Consider the following 15,150-nt stretch of genomic DNA (forward strand, 5'->3'; position numbering starts at 1 on the left):
TCAGCAAAGGGCAGTCATGGGAGAAAGGACACAGCGAGGGCTGGAGCCTGACGGTGAGACAGGGTTGGGCCCAGCAATCCTGGGGGCTTCCTGGAAGAGGCAGCTTCTAGCAAGTCCAGGATGGAAGAGCTCAACCAGATGGAGAGAAGGCCTCGCACTCACCACTGCTGGCACACGGGGAGGCAGGGGCTCCTGGGCCCTCCCCCACCCCCACTCTCCTGACACCCTGGAGCAGCGGCAGACTGTCCAGCTTGAGTTTTCCTACAGGGAGAAGAGCTGGGGTGCTGTCAGGGACACATCTGCCAGCAGCACCTGCGGCGGCTGGGAGAACCCGCCTCACTAAAGCACAGGGAGGGAGGGTGGGCCCAGCCCAAGATGACCTTCACCCCTCCTCCTTGCTGCCGGCTCCTGCCACGGACACTCTGGGCAGGAGGGGGCACCCCAGAGCCCTGCCTGGTGGGGCAGCCGCGCCAGCACCTGCCCGACATCACCGCCCTCGGCCTGCGGTTTGGCCATTCCAGCCCCTGTAGAAGCCAGAGGGCTTGACCTCGACCTCGGTGCAAGGCCCTGCCTCACTGCTCCAAGACTCAGCGTCCCTGTCTGCAAAATGGGGACACATCCCTGTGCCACTGGACAACCCAGGGCAAGCTGCCAGCATGGACACTGGAGACACTTGCCACCCGCACCGGCACTTGGCCTCTCCGCCCGGCCTCTGCTGTGGGCGGCCGTGCTCACTCCCGTTCACAGGTGCTAGTCGCAGCCCACAGACCCCTGCAGCCCCAAGCCCAGGGCCCTGCAGAGGCCACCAGCCCCGTTCAGAGGAGGGAGGCCACTGCAGGGAGGCCCCACATTGCAATGCGCCTGGGAAGGGCCCCAGACTTACCACGGCCCCCCACAAGAAGAGACCACCCAGACTCTCCTTCATGGTGGGCCCTCCCTGGACCTCGTGGGGGCTTCTCAGAGTGGGGATGGGAGGGGGGGCTCAGGCCAAGTCAGGGGCCTCAGGTGCAGGGCAGGGGCCCGGGGCAGGAGCCGGGGGCTCCCTGTCAGTCCGGCTGCCCAGGACCCAGCTCTGCCTTGGGAAGAAACCGGCTGCCTCTGAGGGATGGTGGGGAGGGGCGGCCGGGCACCCAGGTGGAGCTCCCTTCCACGCCGGCCCGGCGCAGCCGCCAGGGGCCAGCCTCCCAGTGCGGGTGGGGCGGCCGACGGCTGCCTCCCCCTGGCTGGGGGTAGCAGGGCACCCAGGCTCTGGGAGGGGTCTTCAAAGGACCTAGCACGGCTGGCCCAGGAGCAGGCTGGGACCTGGGCAGCAGGATGAGGGTGGGGCGCCGCCTGCCCGCACGCTGGACGGAACCCCCAGGGGCTCTGATGCGCTAGGTCTCGTACCCACGCCCCGTGACAGCCCCTGACATTCCCTACGGGCTGCCCCACAGACCGGCCCCAGGTCAAAGCAGAGAATAAGGGTCTCAGTGGGGGAGGGCTGTCCCGACCAGGCCGTCTCAAGGCAGACGGGTGGAGGGGGTGGCCTTGCACCCTGCATCCCGGGCGCCTCTGGGCAGCCTGCGAGTGAGGGTGTAGGCCAGTGGGGGATGCTGGAGGCAGAGCAATGGCCCCACGTCCCTCTGCCCCTCTCCTTTCCCTGTGATACAGCAGATCCCCAGGGATGCGGGCCAGGGCCGCCACGGTCAGGAGGAGGGGGGCTGGGGACCCACAGCATCTATCATCCTCCCAAGGCTTGTCCAGGGAACATCCCTGGGACGAGGGAGGCCCTGACAGGAGGCCAGCTGGTGTTCACCAGACAGACGGGCAACAGAAGGGACCATGGGGACTCCCGCTGCAGCTGGAGGGGCGTGCCCAGGCCAGGGGGCAGCCCTCCCCCTCTGCATCAGCAGCACCATCATCATCTTCCTCCTCTGCATTCCTCAAGGAGTGGGGTCCGGTCTGCGCCACTGCAGCAAGGCCCAACCCTCTTTGCTGGCAACTGGCCAGATGCCCTGGGCGTGGCTGCCGCATCCCTGACCCAGAGCTGGGATAACTGCCCCTGCCTCACCCCACCTGCCCCCCAAGACGCCGAGACACGCAGACGCGGGAACCAGACCTCGAGCGGGGACAGACAGATGACAAAGCACCTGCTTCCCATTCTGCGGGCAGAGGCGAGGGCGACACCCACCTTCCCTTGCCCAGCACCGGGCACTCTGTGGCCCCTCACCCAGCCGCAGCCCTCGGGGCCAGCCCTGCCGAGCCCCCGCCTCGCCGGCCAGCCAGCCCCACTGTGGACCCACCCAGCCCTAAGTCCGTGGTCCTCCGGCCCCAAAGCAGGGCCCCGGGCAAGCCTGGCTGCAGGTCCCCGTGCCAGGTGACCCACGGCCCGACGCCCCACTCACTCGCGGCCTCGCCGAGCGGCCGCCTCTAGGGACACGGGGCAGTGACAGGGAGGGAAAGCCAGGCAGGGAGAGTGACAGGCGGGAGCGACAGAGGGAGTGGCGGGGATGAGTCAGCGACCCCGAGACAGAGCGGCAGGATGGGAGAGGGAGGCAGAGCCAGGTGAGAGCGAGGTGCAGCGGGGCAGCAGGCGGGAGGAGGCGCACCGCTGCCGGGGGCTCCGGGCCAGGACGGCAGCACCACGTGGAAACAGTCGCACATCGCGGCGCCGGGCGGTGCGGGCCGGCGGGCCCGGCGCGTCCGGTCGCGGGTCTGGGCTCGGCGCGCGGGCGGCCGGGGAGCCGGGAGGGCGCTGCCGCGGGCGGCCGGCCTCGACTGCGGACCCCGCCGGCGCCCGGGACCCCGCCGCCGCCCCGCCCCGCCCCCTCCAGCCCATTGGCCGCCGCGCCCGGCCCCGCCCCCGCAAGGCCCCGCCCCCGTCCAGGCCCCGCCCCCTCCGCCCTCCGCCCGCCGGGCCCCGCCCAGACCGCGCGCCTCTGGCCGCGGCCCGGCAGGGGTCCCCACGCGGGCTGGAGCCGCCAGCGGGGGCGGGACCCCGGGGTCACAGGGGCAGAGGGAGCCCGAGGGGCGACGGGCCGGAGATCCGACCTGCCGGCCCCGCGCAGGGGCTCGCAGTCTAGGCGCTGCTCTGCCCGGGAGCGCGCTGCCGCGGTGGGGGTGCGTGGGGGGTCCCAAGGGGCCGTCCAAGCTGGGACCGCAGGAGTGCGCGGGAAGAGTGTTGCCTCGAGGCCACAGAGGGCCCAGGCCGAGAATTAGGTGCAGCGGGGCGGGGGGCAGCGAGACCGGTGGGTGGGAGCTGAGGAAAGACCCTCCCCGGGGCGGCGGCGGGGGGCTCGGTGCTTGGGCCCTGCTGGAAGTCGGGAGCCCTGCAAGAGGGAGGGTGGGGCTGGGCCCGGGCAGCGATATGAGGAGGGAGACAAGGCCACAAGGCCCCGGATGCTCCAGAGGGCCTTGGTAGGGACTGGAGTGGGGATGGCTGGGCGCCCGAGCTCCAGCCTGGGTGTTGTGCAGAACACCACACTCCTTGGGGAACGGCAGGGAGTGGGGAGGCCCAGGAGAATTCCGTTTCCACCAAAGTAGGAGTTCGCTGAGGCCCAGCCTGGTGTAGACCTGAGGAAGGGCACCTTGGAGGTGTGGGTCCCCCTGGGGCTGCGGGCGGGGAGCCTGGGCCAGAACAGACCCAGGAACGCATCGCTGCGCCAAGGAGGACCACGCCTGGGCGCCACCTAGGCATGGTGCCCGTGGTGCTGGGACGGACAGGTGGACACACACACATACCTGCTCCCGGGGCAGAGAGAGACAGGGAGCCACTCAGACACAGGGACGCACATGAGACACACCCAAGACACACAGGTAGACGAGATGACGCACATGTTCACACCAATACACAGATGGGCTTGGATATGTCTCCGCGCACGGAGAGGCGCACACACGGTCCCACCCATGCTGACACAAGTGCACCCGTTGGACCCAAGAGCCCAGGTATGCACAACCGGACACAGACACGCACATGCACACACAGGTGCACTCTCCTCCTGGGCCTCCTTGGGGATGCCGGCAGGGCCCAGGTGAGCCTGCCCAGCAGGATGACTCATGTGTGCCAGTTCCCGTTAGCTGGGCTGCAGCCGGGCAGCCTGCCAGCAGCAGGTCCCACAGACATGCACATCACTGCTGGGAAGAGGCTCTGCAGCCTCTCATCCATGGGGCCCATGGACAACGGGGCGCAGCTCTGTCCTTCAGGTGGGGACGATGGGGTGTGGGGTTTTCCCCATGGGCTGGGCAGCATTGCCCTGGAGCCACAGACCCTGCGCCCTCCTCCTTCCCTGGAGTCCTGCCCTGCTCTGTTCTTCTGGGAGTCAGCTGCTCATGGGCGCAGGGAGGGAGCACTTTTTGTGTGGGTGTGTCCCACATCTGTCCAGATCTGTTGGGATCCCAGCCTGCCCATCTGTGTATGTGAGCCTGGCATTGGGGGCCAGGGAAGAAGGGGCACTTGTCCAAGCGGGGACCTTGGGACAAAGAACTGGGTCTGTGTCCCCCCGCCCCATTACATCAGTGATGTTGACAAAGTTGTGTGTCCAAAAGAAGCGGTCTCATTCCATGTGACATATCCTGACGTCTAGCATGATGCACGTGGGGCTCTGAAGGGCAGAGGGGGATGGGTGGGGAGGCCAGGGAGCCGCCCACCTAAGCAGAGGTCAGGAGGAGGGGTCTCACATGGCTGCTGATGGAGCAGCCCCCAGCGGGCCAGTGTGCAGCTGGGCGGTCCCTGGGACCCTGATCCAGTGTGGGCTGGGGGGGACCAGGGCAGGGACCCTCCCTGCAGCCGCTTCTGCACTGGCCTTGGTGAGGCCTGGGTGGGCTTGCACTGCCCTGCTGGAGCCTCGCTTACCCTGCAGCAAGCGAGTTGGCTCGGCACTGACCCAGGGCCCTGGATCCAGGGCACTCCTGCCCCAGAGGCCGCCCCTCCCATCTCCTGCAGAAGGCTGGCATCACCTGTTCTGCTCACCCCTGCACACTCCCCGGGGGACCCTGTGGGCCTCATTTCATCTCTAGGAGGGCCTGGCCCCTGTGTAGAGGAAGACGGCCCCTAAATCAGCCCTCTCCCCCCTGGGCCAGCCAGACTGGGCCCTGCCTGTGTCCACTCCCTCCTCCCACCTACGGGGGCCTCAGAAGCCCCAGCCTGGCCCCAGGATCACAGGGTGGGCCCAGGGAGAAAGCTGCTCAGGTGGAGCCTGTGAAGCACATCCAGGCCTCCCCACTCCCCGCCCGTCCTCCCCCGAGCCGAAGCCTGGCAGTGAGCCTGCCGCAGAGCCCTGAGCTGCCAGAGCTGCTGTCGTCATGCCCCGAGACAGCCCGGTCCCCGTGGCCCCTCCGGGCACAGATGCCTGCTGGGGAAGGTGACAACAGTTGGACGTGGCTGAGGAGTCACTGTTCCCCCATAAGCACGGAGCCCTGGGCCCAGCCCGCCCACCCCCGGCCCCCACACGGCCCCCACCACTGAGCGCCGGGAGGGCCGTGGCGGTCGTGCAGTGCCCGGGCTCTCTCCCGTTGGCACGCACAGGCTTCACCGCCTCCCTGGGACCACCACGCCGGGGACCCCACGGCCCTCGTGATGCTCGGGGGTCTCCCGAGGCGGGCTGTCTGGGAACTGCTGGGGCCAGGGTGACGGGTGGTGGCTGCCGACTCCACAGGCCGGGGTTCCCCAGCAGAGCCCCCCACCCCCAGCCCGTGCGTCGCTCTCGGGCCTCTCCGGGCGGGCAGGGATGCCCGGAGCATCAATGATTCATGTCTCCATGCGGCAGCCACAGCACCATAAGCAAAAATAGCTCTGCCATTGTACCTGCTGCAGCCTGGCCCAGCGCAGAGTCACACGCAGGACCCCATCAGCCGCCATCTGCCCCCCACTGATCCTCACACAGCAGGGGGAGGGGTTTGCGGCAGCTTCAGGTCTCCTGACCCCTGGCTTCTGATTGCCTCAGTCTCCCCCGAACTGGGTGCCTGCTCCAGGCCTGGGGGCAGCGGCCTCCTTGACGTACCCCAATGATCTGGGGCTGAGAACCCCAGAGGAGCAGGATACCTAGATGCTTCTGAGAGCAAAGGACACCTCCTCATCCCTCACCAGGCAATGGCCAGGGGGTGCCAGGCTACTGTGGGGCTCTGGGCCAAGTGGAGGCAGGCCCCTTCCTCCTGTTCGGAGGCTGGGACGCGGAGGCTCAGCTTGGCGGCAGAGAAGCTGTCCCCACCCGTGTTGGGCAGGCTGGGGACCAGGGATGGACCAAGGTGTCCCGGGAGGAGTCGGGGGGGGGTGCATATGGACTCTTCCTCCTGACTACACTGCCTGCACCCCCTCCACAGCCCCTCAGGGCGTCCTGCATGTGTCCCCTGAACTCCTGCCTGGATGGCGCCATGCTCCCCCCTGGCCAGTCTCCCCCAGCAGGTGAAGCCTTTTAAACTTGAACAGCTATGTGCCCCGCCGCCCCAGCTGGAGGCCTGGCCCTTGGCTGGTGGCCCGTCTCCTGCCCAGTCTGCCCAGTTGCTGGCCGGAGGAGCCAGGGGCCGCCTGTCGGCTATGTGGGGCTGAGCACCCTATGTTGGGTCACCTCTGCCACTTCCTCTGAGTCTGGGCTCCCCCAAGGCAGCACCTTCCTAGTAGCCAAGGGCCACCCAAGTCTACTGACTTCACATGGCCGCTAACAAATAACCACACAGTGGCTTAAACACACATTCAGTCCCTGTGGTGCTGGGTGCTGGTAGGGCTGTTTTCCTTCTGGGGTTTCAGGGGAGGTGTACTTCCTCGCCCTTTTCAGGTTCTAGGGGCTGCCCCATCCCCTGCTTCCTTGCCCTGCATCACCCTGACCTCTGCTTCTGTCTGTCCGTCTCCTCAGACTCTGACCCTCCTGCCTCCTCCTTGTAAGGGCATCGGGCCCAACAGCATGACCCAGGACTTACTTCTCAAAAGCCTTAATGCAATCATGTCTGTCAAGTCCCCTGTAAGGTGTCGCAGCCACGAGTTCTGGGGATCGGGGTGTGGACATCTCTGGGTGGCCTTGTTCAGCTGCCACAGCTGTAATGCAGACCAGCCCACCCGCACCCTGACGGTCACAAGGCCATCCTCACTCTCCACTGAGGCCCAGACAGGGCGCAGGAGACTGCTGAGCTCAGAAGACCTGGTTCCAGCCCAGCAACACCCCCTCTGGGCCCGGGCCTCAGTTTCCCCACCTGCACACGAGTGCAACACTTCTCGTACCCCTTTCCAGCTCCCTGAACTATGAGGGCAGCAAGGACGATGGATGAGGAGGTCCAAGCAGTGGGCACACAGCAGAACTGCCTGGGACCCACAGTGTCCCTGGGGTGACACCCAGGCAGGAGAGCCGGCATCTGGTCACCTTCCCGCAGGGTCACCCAGGTGTCTGCCGGAGCTGGGTGCTCGCACACTGCACTGCCGCCTGATGCACCCCTCGGGAAGCAGGGCGGGGGGCCGGACTCTGCTGTCCCGCGGCCGGGGATGATCTCATCTGCTAATTTTCAAAATTAGAATGGTCAGTAGCGGGGAGGGCAGGTGGCTCATGCCAGCGGGACAGGGCCCAGGGAGGTCGCAGGGCGGAGACGTGGGAGCACGGAGGGGGGCGGGGGAGCGGGTCGTGCATCCGGGCAGGACGGAGTCCAGTGCACGCATCAGGCTGGATTTCCCGGGCCTGGGGGCGGGCGCGCAGGGAAGGGTCTGGAAGGGCCTGGAAGGGCCGGCAGGGAGGCCCCGGGCGGGTGGCGGCGGCAGGTCCCCCCCAGCTGGCAGCAGCGCGCCCCGGGGCTCGCGGGGGCAGCCCCTCCACAGAGGCCGCGCGGGGGCGGGGCCGAGGGCGGGGCCGGGGCACACGCAGCCCGCGGCGGGGCGGGCGGGGCCGGCGCGCTGACGTCACGACGGCCGCCGCGGCGGGGTTGGCGCGCTCCGTTGCCGGGCAACGGGCAGGCGTGGGGATCGCGGCTCGCGCAGGCCGCGGCGGGAGCGGGCGGCCCGGCCCCCGGCTGCCGTCAGCCCCGCCCGGGGCGCCCCCGCCCCGCCCCGCCCTCGCCCTCGGCCCCGAGGCCCCCGCGCGGCGCTGCGGGTGCACCTCCCCGGCTCCCCGGCTCCCCGGCTCCCCGGCGCGTGGACGCGGGCCCGGCGGCGCGGCCATGCAGGGCCAGCGGCAGCGGGGGGCAGGCCCTGGCCGCTCGCGCCCTCCCGGCCGGTGTCCCCGCGACCCCGCGGAGGGGCTGAGGACCGGCCCCCGGCCCCCGGGCGGCGCGGAGCCCGCGGAGCACGGCAGCGCCTGGGGGGAGTTCGAAGGCTTCCAGGAGGCCCCGGCCAAGGCTGGACAGTCCGCGGCAAAGTCGGAGGCCCCGGAGAGCCCCCCGCGTCCCGGGCGGCAGGCTGGGGGGACGGGAGCCGCGGGCAGCTCGCCTCGTGAGGTATCTGCGGGCCGACCCGGGCTCCCGGGAGGGCTCGGCTCTGCGTCTCCCCTGGGCCCGTCCCTGCTGCCCTCCTGACGGGGCGGGGGTCCTCCGGGGCTGGGCGCCCTGTGCCCGCTGCCCCCGCCCCCGGCGCCCAGTCCGCGGGCCCACTTTGCCCGCCGCAGTTCAGGGCACACTGGAAAGGGCTCTTCGTCCGAATTGTCACTCTGCTTCCTTAGAAAGCCTCCCCGAGAGTCCCTTCCAGCCTGCGGCCCATGCCGGGCGCTGGGCACGGCCCCTGGGCCCCTGGCTCTGCCCCTCCCGACCTCACAGCAGTTCCACCTGTCTTGTGACTGCACCTGATCCCTCCTCTTCCTCCACCATCTGCCCCCAAGGGCTCCCCCCTCCCCCAGCACCAGGAGAACAAAAGCAGTCAGATGGGGAAGGGCCGGGAACAGGTTTCTCTGGTTCTAGGGGTGAGCTGTTTGCTTCCTGAGCCAGGCGGTGACCCCTGGACCTCGGCGGGGCGCCCTCTTCATCAGTCCACCCTGCTAGGACGCTTGTCTTGGAAACAGGACTTGTCAGGGAACAGTCTGAGGATGATGGGAGCTTTGCAAGAGACACCAGGGGAATAAGGAAACCGCCCCCCGCTGCCGGGGGCGCACACGCACACCTCCAGCGCTCTCCGGGCCCCCAGGACCCCAGCTTGCACAGCGCCCTCACCTCCAGCCCCCCAGTTTGCACTCCTGCACTTGCTGTCAGACTTTACACAGCCCTCGTTCCAGCACTTGACACTAACTCCCAACCTTCCCACCTCAGGTCTCCGTCCGGGAAGGGCCACCTGGAGTGTCGTGTGGCTAGGTTTCCCAGACAGTTGACACAGGGGCGCCTCTTTCTCGTGAGTCACTGACGAGGCTTATGAGTATTGTGCCCTAACCCACTGCGCCTGCGCGTCTCATCGGGAGTGTGCATGGCGGAGACTTGCAGGAGCGAGCGTGTCCCGCCGTGGCAGCAGTAACGATGTGGTTGTTCACACGCTTCGTTTGCACCGAGACCGCGTGTTGGGTACAAGGTGACGCAGTGTGTGTGTTTCTCTCTTTCAGCTCGCGCTCAGCTACGCGGACGTTTTCAGGTTTGCATTTGAAGAAGTCCCGGTCCCGCAGGCCGCTGAAGGCATCTCCCCCTTAGACCACGTCTTAGGCACAAGCAGCGACGGGAAGCCTGGCCGTGAACCTGTACCCACACTGTGGTAATGAACCTACACGGGGACTGACGTTTCTTACAGCGAGTCTGAGTTTATACTTTTGGTTGATAAGTGGACCTTTCCCGAGCGCCCGTCTCTCCTGAAGTCCCCACAGCCTTGGGGTCAGGGGGTCCTCACACAGGGACTGGGTGCCACGGAGTGATGCTCTGGCCCCGGTCGCCCGCTGAGAGCCGCGTTCACCTGGAGCAAGGCGGACCAGGGGCGCCAGCTCCTTGTGTCTTAATGCGAGTGCTGGGGCTGTGGAAGGGCCTGGGGGCCTGGGCTGCGGCACAGCGCTGCCCCGGGGGACCCGACCCGCTGATCCTCAGCCACAGAGAAGACACGCCAATGCCCCGCAGGGACAGTCTGCACCCACAGGGTCAGCCAGCCTGAGCGCTCCGGGTGCTGCCAGCAAGGCTGGTGGTCCCCGGGACTAGTCCTGTGGCCTGTCACAAACACAGCTGTTCCAGATGGCCATGTTCTCAGACACGCTTTCACTGGGCACCCGGGGAACCCACGTGTAGCTCACTGGATCCTGTGTAGTGGTCGAAAAGCCCGAGGTCCTCTGGGTCCAGGCCCCAGGAGGAGGAGGAGAGGGCTGGTGTGAGCTGGCTTCCCTGGCCCCTGTGCTTGACCTCTTTGTCAAGGAGTTCTGCGGACTGGCCCTTCTGGGCTCTGGCTTCGGCCCCAGTCAGGGCCACCGCTGGGGTCCAAGCCAGTGCCTGCCCCAGGAAACCCCCGGCAGGGACCTGGGGACAGGCCTGAAACCCAGGAGTCTGTCACCACCATAGCCCAGAGGGCCATGTGCCCTCCAGATGTGGCGCTTCCCCGAGGTGTGGTCCAGGCCAGCAGGCAGGTGGAAGGACCTTCGGGGGCAGCATGAGCCTCAGACACCCAGAGACAGGGGCCCCCGGTGTCAGATCTGGCGGGGCCAGATGGGACATTGCTGTTACTCTGGGGTGTAAATGCGTGAGGACGGCTTGGAAAGGAAGCAGGTGCTTAGCGTGACTGCCCTACTGTGGTCCGTGGGCACCCCTCTCTTCCCTCGGAGGCACTGGGCTGGCAACTGTGGCCACTGCATGACGGACACCCAGCGGTCATCCTCTCGGCACCCCTCCAGCCCGAGTTGATGAGCATCTCTGGTACCCGAGATCATCAGGAACAAAAGTAGTACCAGGCCTCCAGGAGCTTGTGCCCTTGGAGGAGCGCTCAGCCATGACCATGAGCCCGGCGGTGCCAGGGGCGGAGGGTGGCGGTGCCACAAGGGCTGGGGTGTTCGCTGTCCCGGAGGAGGCGTGCTCTGTTCTCGCGGCCTCCGAGGGCAGGTGCCCTCCGGCTGCTGTTCTGAGGGCTTCTCCGTCACCTCTTAACTAACGTATGTCTCTTCCAGTTCTGAATCTAGAGAACTCTGGAGAGCCCTTCAGAACACAGCTGGCATGTCGGCCTCTCGATGCCTCTGGAGCAAGTCCCGTTGCCAGGAAAACTTCTTTCTTGTTCTTGGGATAGATGCTGCTCAGAAGGTGATTCAGGTGTACACGGGGCTCCTGGGGGTGCAGCTGGACTCCGCAGCGACTTTGCCGGCCACCATGCGGCCGCAGGGAGCTGTCTACACAGCATGAGGGTAGGGGGGCCTTGCTGCCAGAAGAAAGAGGTGGGGGAGAAAATGCACAGGTTTCTGGGGAGGGGGGTGATGAGGCAACACAGGCAGGGAAGGGGCGAGACGGGTCTGTACCAGGCTGACAGATGTCCAAGTGCAGGCCAGTCCTCGGCACCCAGTGGAGAAGGCGTCCTGGCAGGACATTGGCAGACTGCAGGGATGGACACAGCATTGCTGGTGGGGGTGGTGGGGGTGGTGGCAGGGTGGCCTCTGCTCAGGGACTGCAGGGGTGAGGGGGGACAGGAGCAGCCTCTGCTGGGGGCTGCAGGGGTGGGGAGGCAGGAGTGGCCTCTGCTCAGGGGCTACAGGGGGGGTGCGGGGAGGGGCACAGGTTCAGCGAAGCCACAAGTGCAGGCAGAGGTGGGTCCTAGCGCCTGAGGTGGAGCCAGCGCAGCTGAAGCAGAGGGGTGAGGGGTGGCCGAGGAGGGGCCACCGTGACATCAGAGACCCCACCAGTTGTATCCAGAACACTCTCCGTGATCCAGTTGGCAAAGACTCTCCTGTGTCCCAAGTATTAAGGACATATTCGAACACGGGGCACAAGAACGGGCTGGCGGCCTCGTGAGGACGGGGCCCTGGGACTGGCTGCTGCGTTGGCCGCGGGCCAGGGGGACCGCGAGCAGTGGGGACCCGGGGGCCCCGTGAGCCCACCCGCGCGTTGCCTTTGTGCGAGGAGCACAGCTGGGAGGACGGAGAAGGGACAGGCTGCAGGGTGCGGCCGGGCTGGGGGTGCAGGGCTCACCCTGGAGCGGGGAGGACTTGAGGAGGCAGAGGGCGCTGGGGTCTGGAGGGAGGGGGGCGGGGGCGGGGGGCGGGGGGGGGGGGCCGGGAGGGAGGGACGGTGGGACCAGCCCTGGGGCAGTTTCCCAGTGGCTGCGCAGAGGGGCGGGGTGGGGGGCGGGGGAAAGCGGCCCTTTAGCTTCCTTCCCGCTGGGTGACGGTTCGCCTCACTAGGACCTTCCGGGAGACCTGGGTCACATTCCGGAATGCTCCGACCTCAAAGAGCCTGAAGAAGCCGGCGCGCCCTCCCGTCTGCAGCCCTGCAGAGCCCTGATCCAGACCAAGGTGAGCCGCCCCCCGGGACAGGCCGCGTGGGCCTCCGTGGTGGCACCTCCGACCTGAGGCTCATGGACTCGGGACAAATGGGCACTGCCGCTGTCCGGGGGCAGCCGGAGCACCTGGAGGGGAGCAGCTGTCACAGGCCTGCTGGGCGGCAGCAGGGGCTGCAGGGAAGCCGAGGGCCGGCGCACCTGAGGCTCAAGGGAGGGGCGCGCGGCCAGGGGCCCTCCCACCCCACTCTGAGGGCCGGCACAGCCTTTCCTGGGGCCAGGCAGGGCCCCGGGGCACAGGTGGGGTTCCCTCTGCCCGCGCCCCTGCCCCGGAGAACACTGGCACCCAGGGGCGCCCACCGCAGGGTCTGCCCTGATGGTGCTTGGTGTGGAGAGCGTGTGCCGGGGAGGGGCCGGGCTGCTGCGGCCGCTGGGAACACACAGGGCAGCGGGGCAGACGGAGCACAGGAGAGGCCCTTTGTCGTCCGGTCACACAGGCCGGGGCCCTCTCCAGGGATGCCCAAGCACGCTGCTCCATCTGCTCTTTGGGAACCCCAACAGGTGGGAGAGAGAAGCTTCTAGACGTGCAAGCAGGGGCCCCTTAGAGCAGCCAGTCTAGAAACGTCCACAGCGGCATCACCCAGAGTAGCCCACACGTCCCAGCAGCTGGTAGCGGGAACCCGTGGATGCTGCAGACGAGAGCAGGACAGGCCAGACCCACAGCACCGGGGCCCTGTGACCCCACCTAGGCCCTCAGGCCAGCGTCCTAGCATCACTTGGGACCAGGAGGCCTGCGTGGCCCTGGGCCCGGGGACACAGGCCGCCGTCCTCCCAGCGTGGTGCCCCGTGCGCCGGGGGAAGCCGCGGAGCTAGCTGTGCGCTCCATCCCGCACACGCCCGGGGTGACGGCCGAGGACAGCAGCTTGAGGCAGTGGGGGGAGCCCCACGGGGCGGGGGGGCGGCGGCCGCTGGCGTCTGCGGGCCCTGACCGCGCCCTGCCCTTCCGTCAGCTCTCGGGGCCGCCCGGCGGCGGCCAGGGGAGCCTGCTGGCCTGCAGCCTCTTTCTGAAGACGCCCTTACGCAGAAACGGGCGGTACGTCCCAGTCCCATGGAAAAAGAAGATTTTCAATCCACGTAACCTGAAGATCACCTTGTTTAATAGTGACGTCTGCTGAAACAGGAGTACTTGGTATTTTTATGAGGAGTTTTATGTTTTCTTACTGGCTCAGCCGGGTAGCTGGAGCCCGGGACCGCGTCGTGGGCATGTTTCCTGGGACGCCCGGGGCAAACCTGTCCTGCGCCAACGGGCAGGGTCTGACCGCTTTAGAAGACTGTCCTCGGGCAGAGCCGTCTCCACAGGAAGGGGCCGCCCAGGGTCCCAGGAGCTCCGCCCCCGCCTGACACGGACCACGGTGGCATGAGGGGCCTGGCTGCCAGCGTGGCACCGCCCCGGGCACACCAGGCTGGACCGTCACGGAAGGCAGCCGTTTGCAGCTCAGGAAGTCCCACGTGCATTGCTGCCACCTGGGGCAGGGCACCTGGTGGGTCAGAGCGAAGCGTGAGCACCTGCCTGCCGCTCTGCCCCGCGGCCTGGCTCTGCGTCCGGACGTCCCCCCGACTCTGCGCAAGCTTTGCTGGTTCCGGCTGAGGCACGGGTTTTTGTAAAATTTTATTAAATAAAGTGGCCTGGATAAGCCCACGTTGTTGGTGACTCGTCTGCCGTCAGGGGACCGTGCCAGCAGTCCCGTTCCAGCCCGCCCCTGCCCGGGAGCCCGCCCGGCCCTCCGGGGGCGGCCTGGGGACCTGAGGCTGGCGGAGTGCCTGGCGCTCTCCTACCCGGGCCACCGTGCAGCTGGGAGGGCCCAGCTCCGCCAACCCAGGGCTCAGACCCGGAGTGGCCAGCAGAGGGCACCTGCCTCCGCCCCCTCTGCCAGACCGCGTGGCTTGGAGGCTCTGTTAAAGGGTGACCAGATGATTTAGTGCCGGGTGTTTGGGAAACGTGCCCTAAGTCTTCACTTTCAGGCACAGAGAGATGGACACTTGGAAACTGCTTTTCTTCTACGCTTTCCCCAAAGGGCAGCATCCCCCCGGGGACCCCTGGGGCCCGCCAGCAGAGCCGCTGGGATGCGCATCGTGTCCCAGTCTTTCCTTAAAGTCAGACGGGAACTCAAAATAGGCCGTTCCATGGTCTGCTTCCTCCCACCAGTCACCCTGACCCGGCGCTGAACTCCCCCAGCTGCCCTCCCTGACCTCTCCTGACCCCCAGCCGGCCCAGCACCCCCCACCCTGCCCCCCAAGCCCCAGGCCAGGCCTGCCCCTCACTCCGCGTCCACGCAGACGTCAAGTGTGGTTCTGATTCTGCGTCCTGATGTCTGGCCAGTCTGCTCAAGGAGGGCTTCTGAGCCGGGCGGGTGAGTGCCGACAGGTGCCCCGGCCAGAACGTGCCCCGGCAGCTCCAGGGCAGCTCCAGAATAGTCACAGAGCCCCGGATCCCAAGGAACCTACATTGATTAAATTCAGTGCCCCAGGGCCGGAGCGGGGGACCCCAGGGCCGCTCCATGCCCCTGGCAGGTTCAGACTGGAGCCCGGAGAAGCGAGAGACCCCCCTGGGGGAAGCTCAGGGTCCTGCTGCTCGCTCCAGGGGCCCCGTGGGGCAGCTGGGCCCTCGCCCCGGGCGCTCCCGGCCACGGCCTCTGCCCTGCTCTCAGGCCTGTCATCCATCTGACGGGGGGGGGGGGGGCTCCGCGGGCGGCCCCTCCTTGGGCCCAGCGCCCCGCCAGCGGCTGCGGCCTTCCTGAGACCCCAGCCCCCGGGTCAGCTGGCCCGGCTGC

The 15,150-nt window shown here is 67.7% G+C and overlaps 1 protein-coding gene across 1 annotated transcript; it reads left to right on the plus strand.

Annotated features, from left to right (window-relative positions):
• Nucleotides 1–375: 375 nt before the first annotated feature.
• On the plus strand, nucleotides 376–14,015 carry CLBA1 (clathrin binding box of aftiphilin containing 1). The gene is made up of 10 exons (XM_072760489.1): nucleotides 376–506; nucleotides 2,068–2,356; nucleotides 2,612–2,692; nucleotides 2,908–3,099; nucleotides 6,380–6,513; nucleotides 7,764–8,388; nucleotides 9,474–9,619; nucleotides 11,004–11,133; nucleotides 12,225–12,335; nucleotides 13,330–14,015. Exons 1-10 carry the CDS (start codon nucleotides 376–378, stop codon nucleotides 13,492–13,494), a joined length of 2,004 nt encoding a protein of 667 aa, XP_072616590.1. The 3' UTR covers nucleotides 13,495–14,015.
• Nucleotides 14,016–15,150: the final 1,135 nt, after the last annotated feature.

This window comes from Vulpes vulpes, chromosome 6, assembly GCF_048418805.1.
Source record: "Vulpes vulpes isolate BD-2025 chromosome 6, VulVul3, whole genome shotgun sequence".
In the NCBI taxonomy this organism is placed as follows: domain Eukaryota; kingdom Metazoa; phylum Chordata; class Mammalia; order Carnivora; family Canidae; genus Vulpes; species Vulpes vulpes.

What these genes read in the sequence shown, in the direction of transcription:
- CLBA1 (XM_072760489.1), top strand. Translation starts at nt 376, where the DNA reads ATGACCTTCACCCCTCCTCCTTGCTGCCGGCTCCTGCCACGGACACTC. An exon ending in AGGGGCCGCCTGTCGGCTAT is followed by an intron (nt 6,514 to 7,763) that starts GTGGGGCTGAGC and finishes TCGCGGGGGCAG; the next exon opens with CCCCTCCACAGAGGCCGCGC. An exon ending in CGGGCAGCTCGCCTCGTGAG is followed by an intron (nt 8,389 to 9,473) that starts GTATCTGCGGGC and finishes TCTCTCTTTCAG; the next exon opens with CTCGCGCTCAGCTACGCGGA.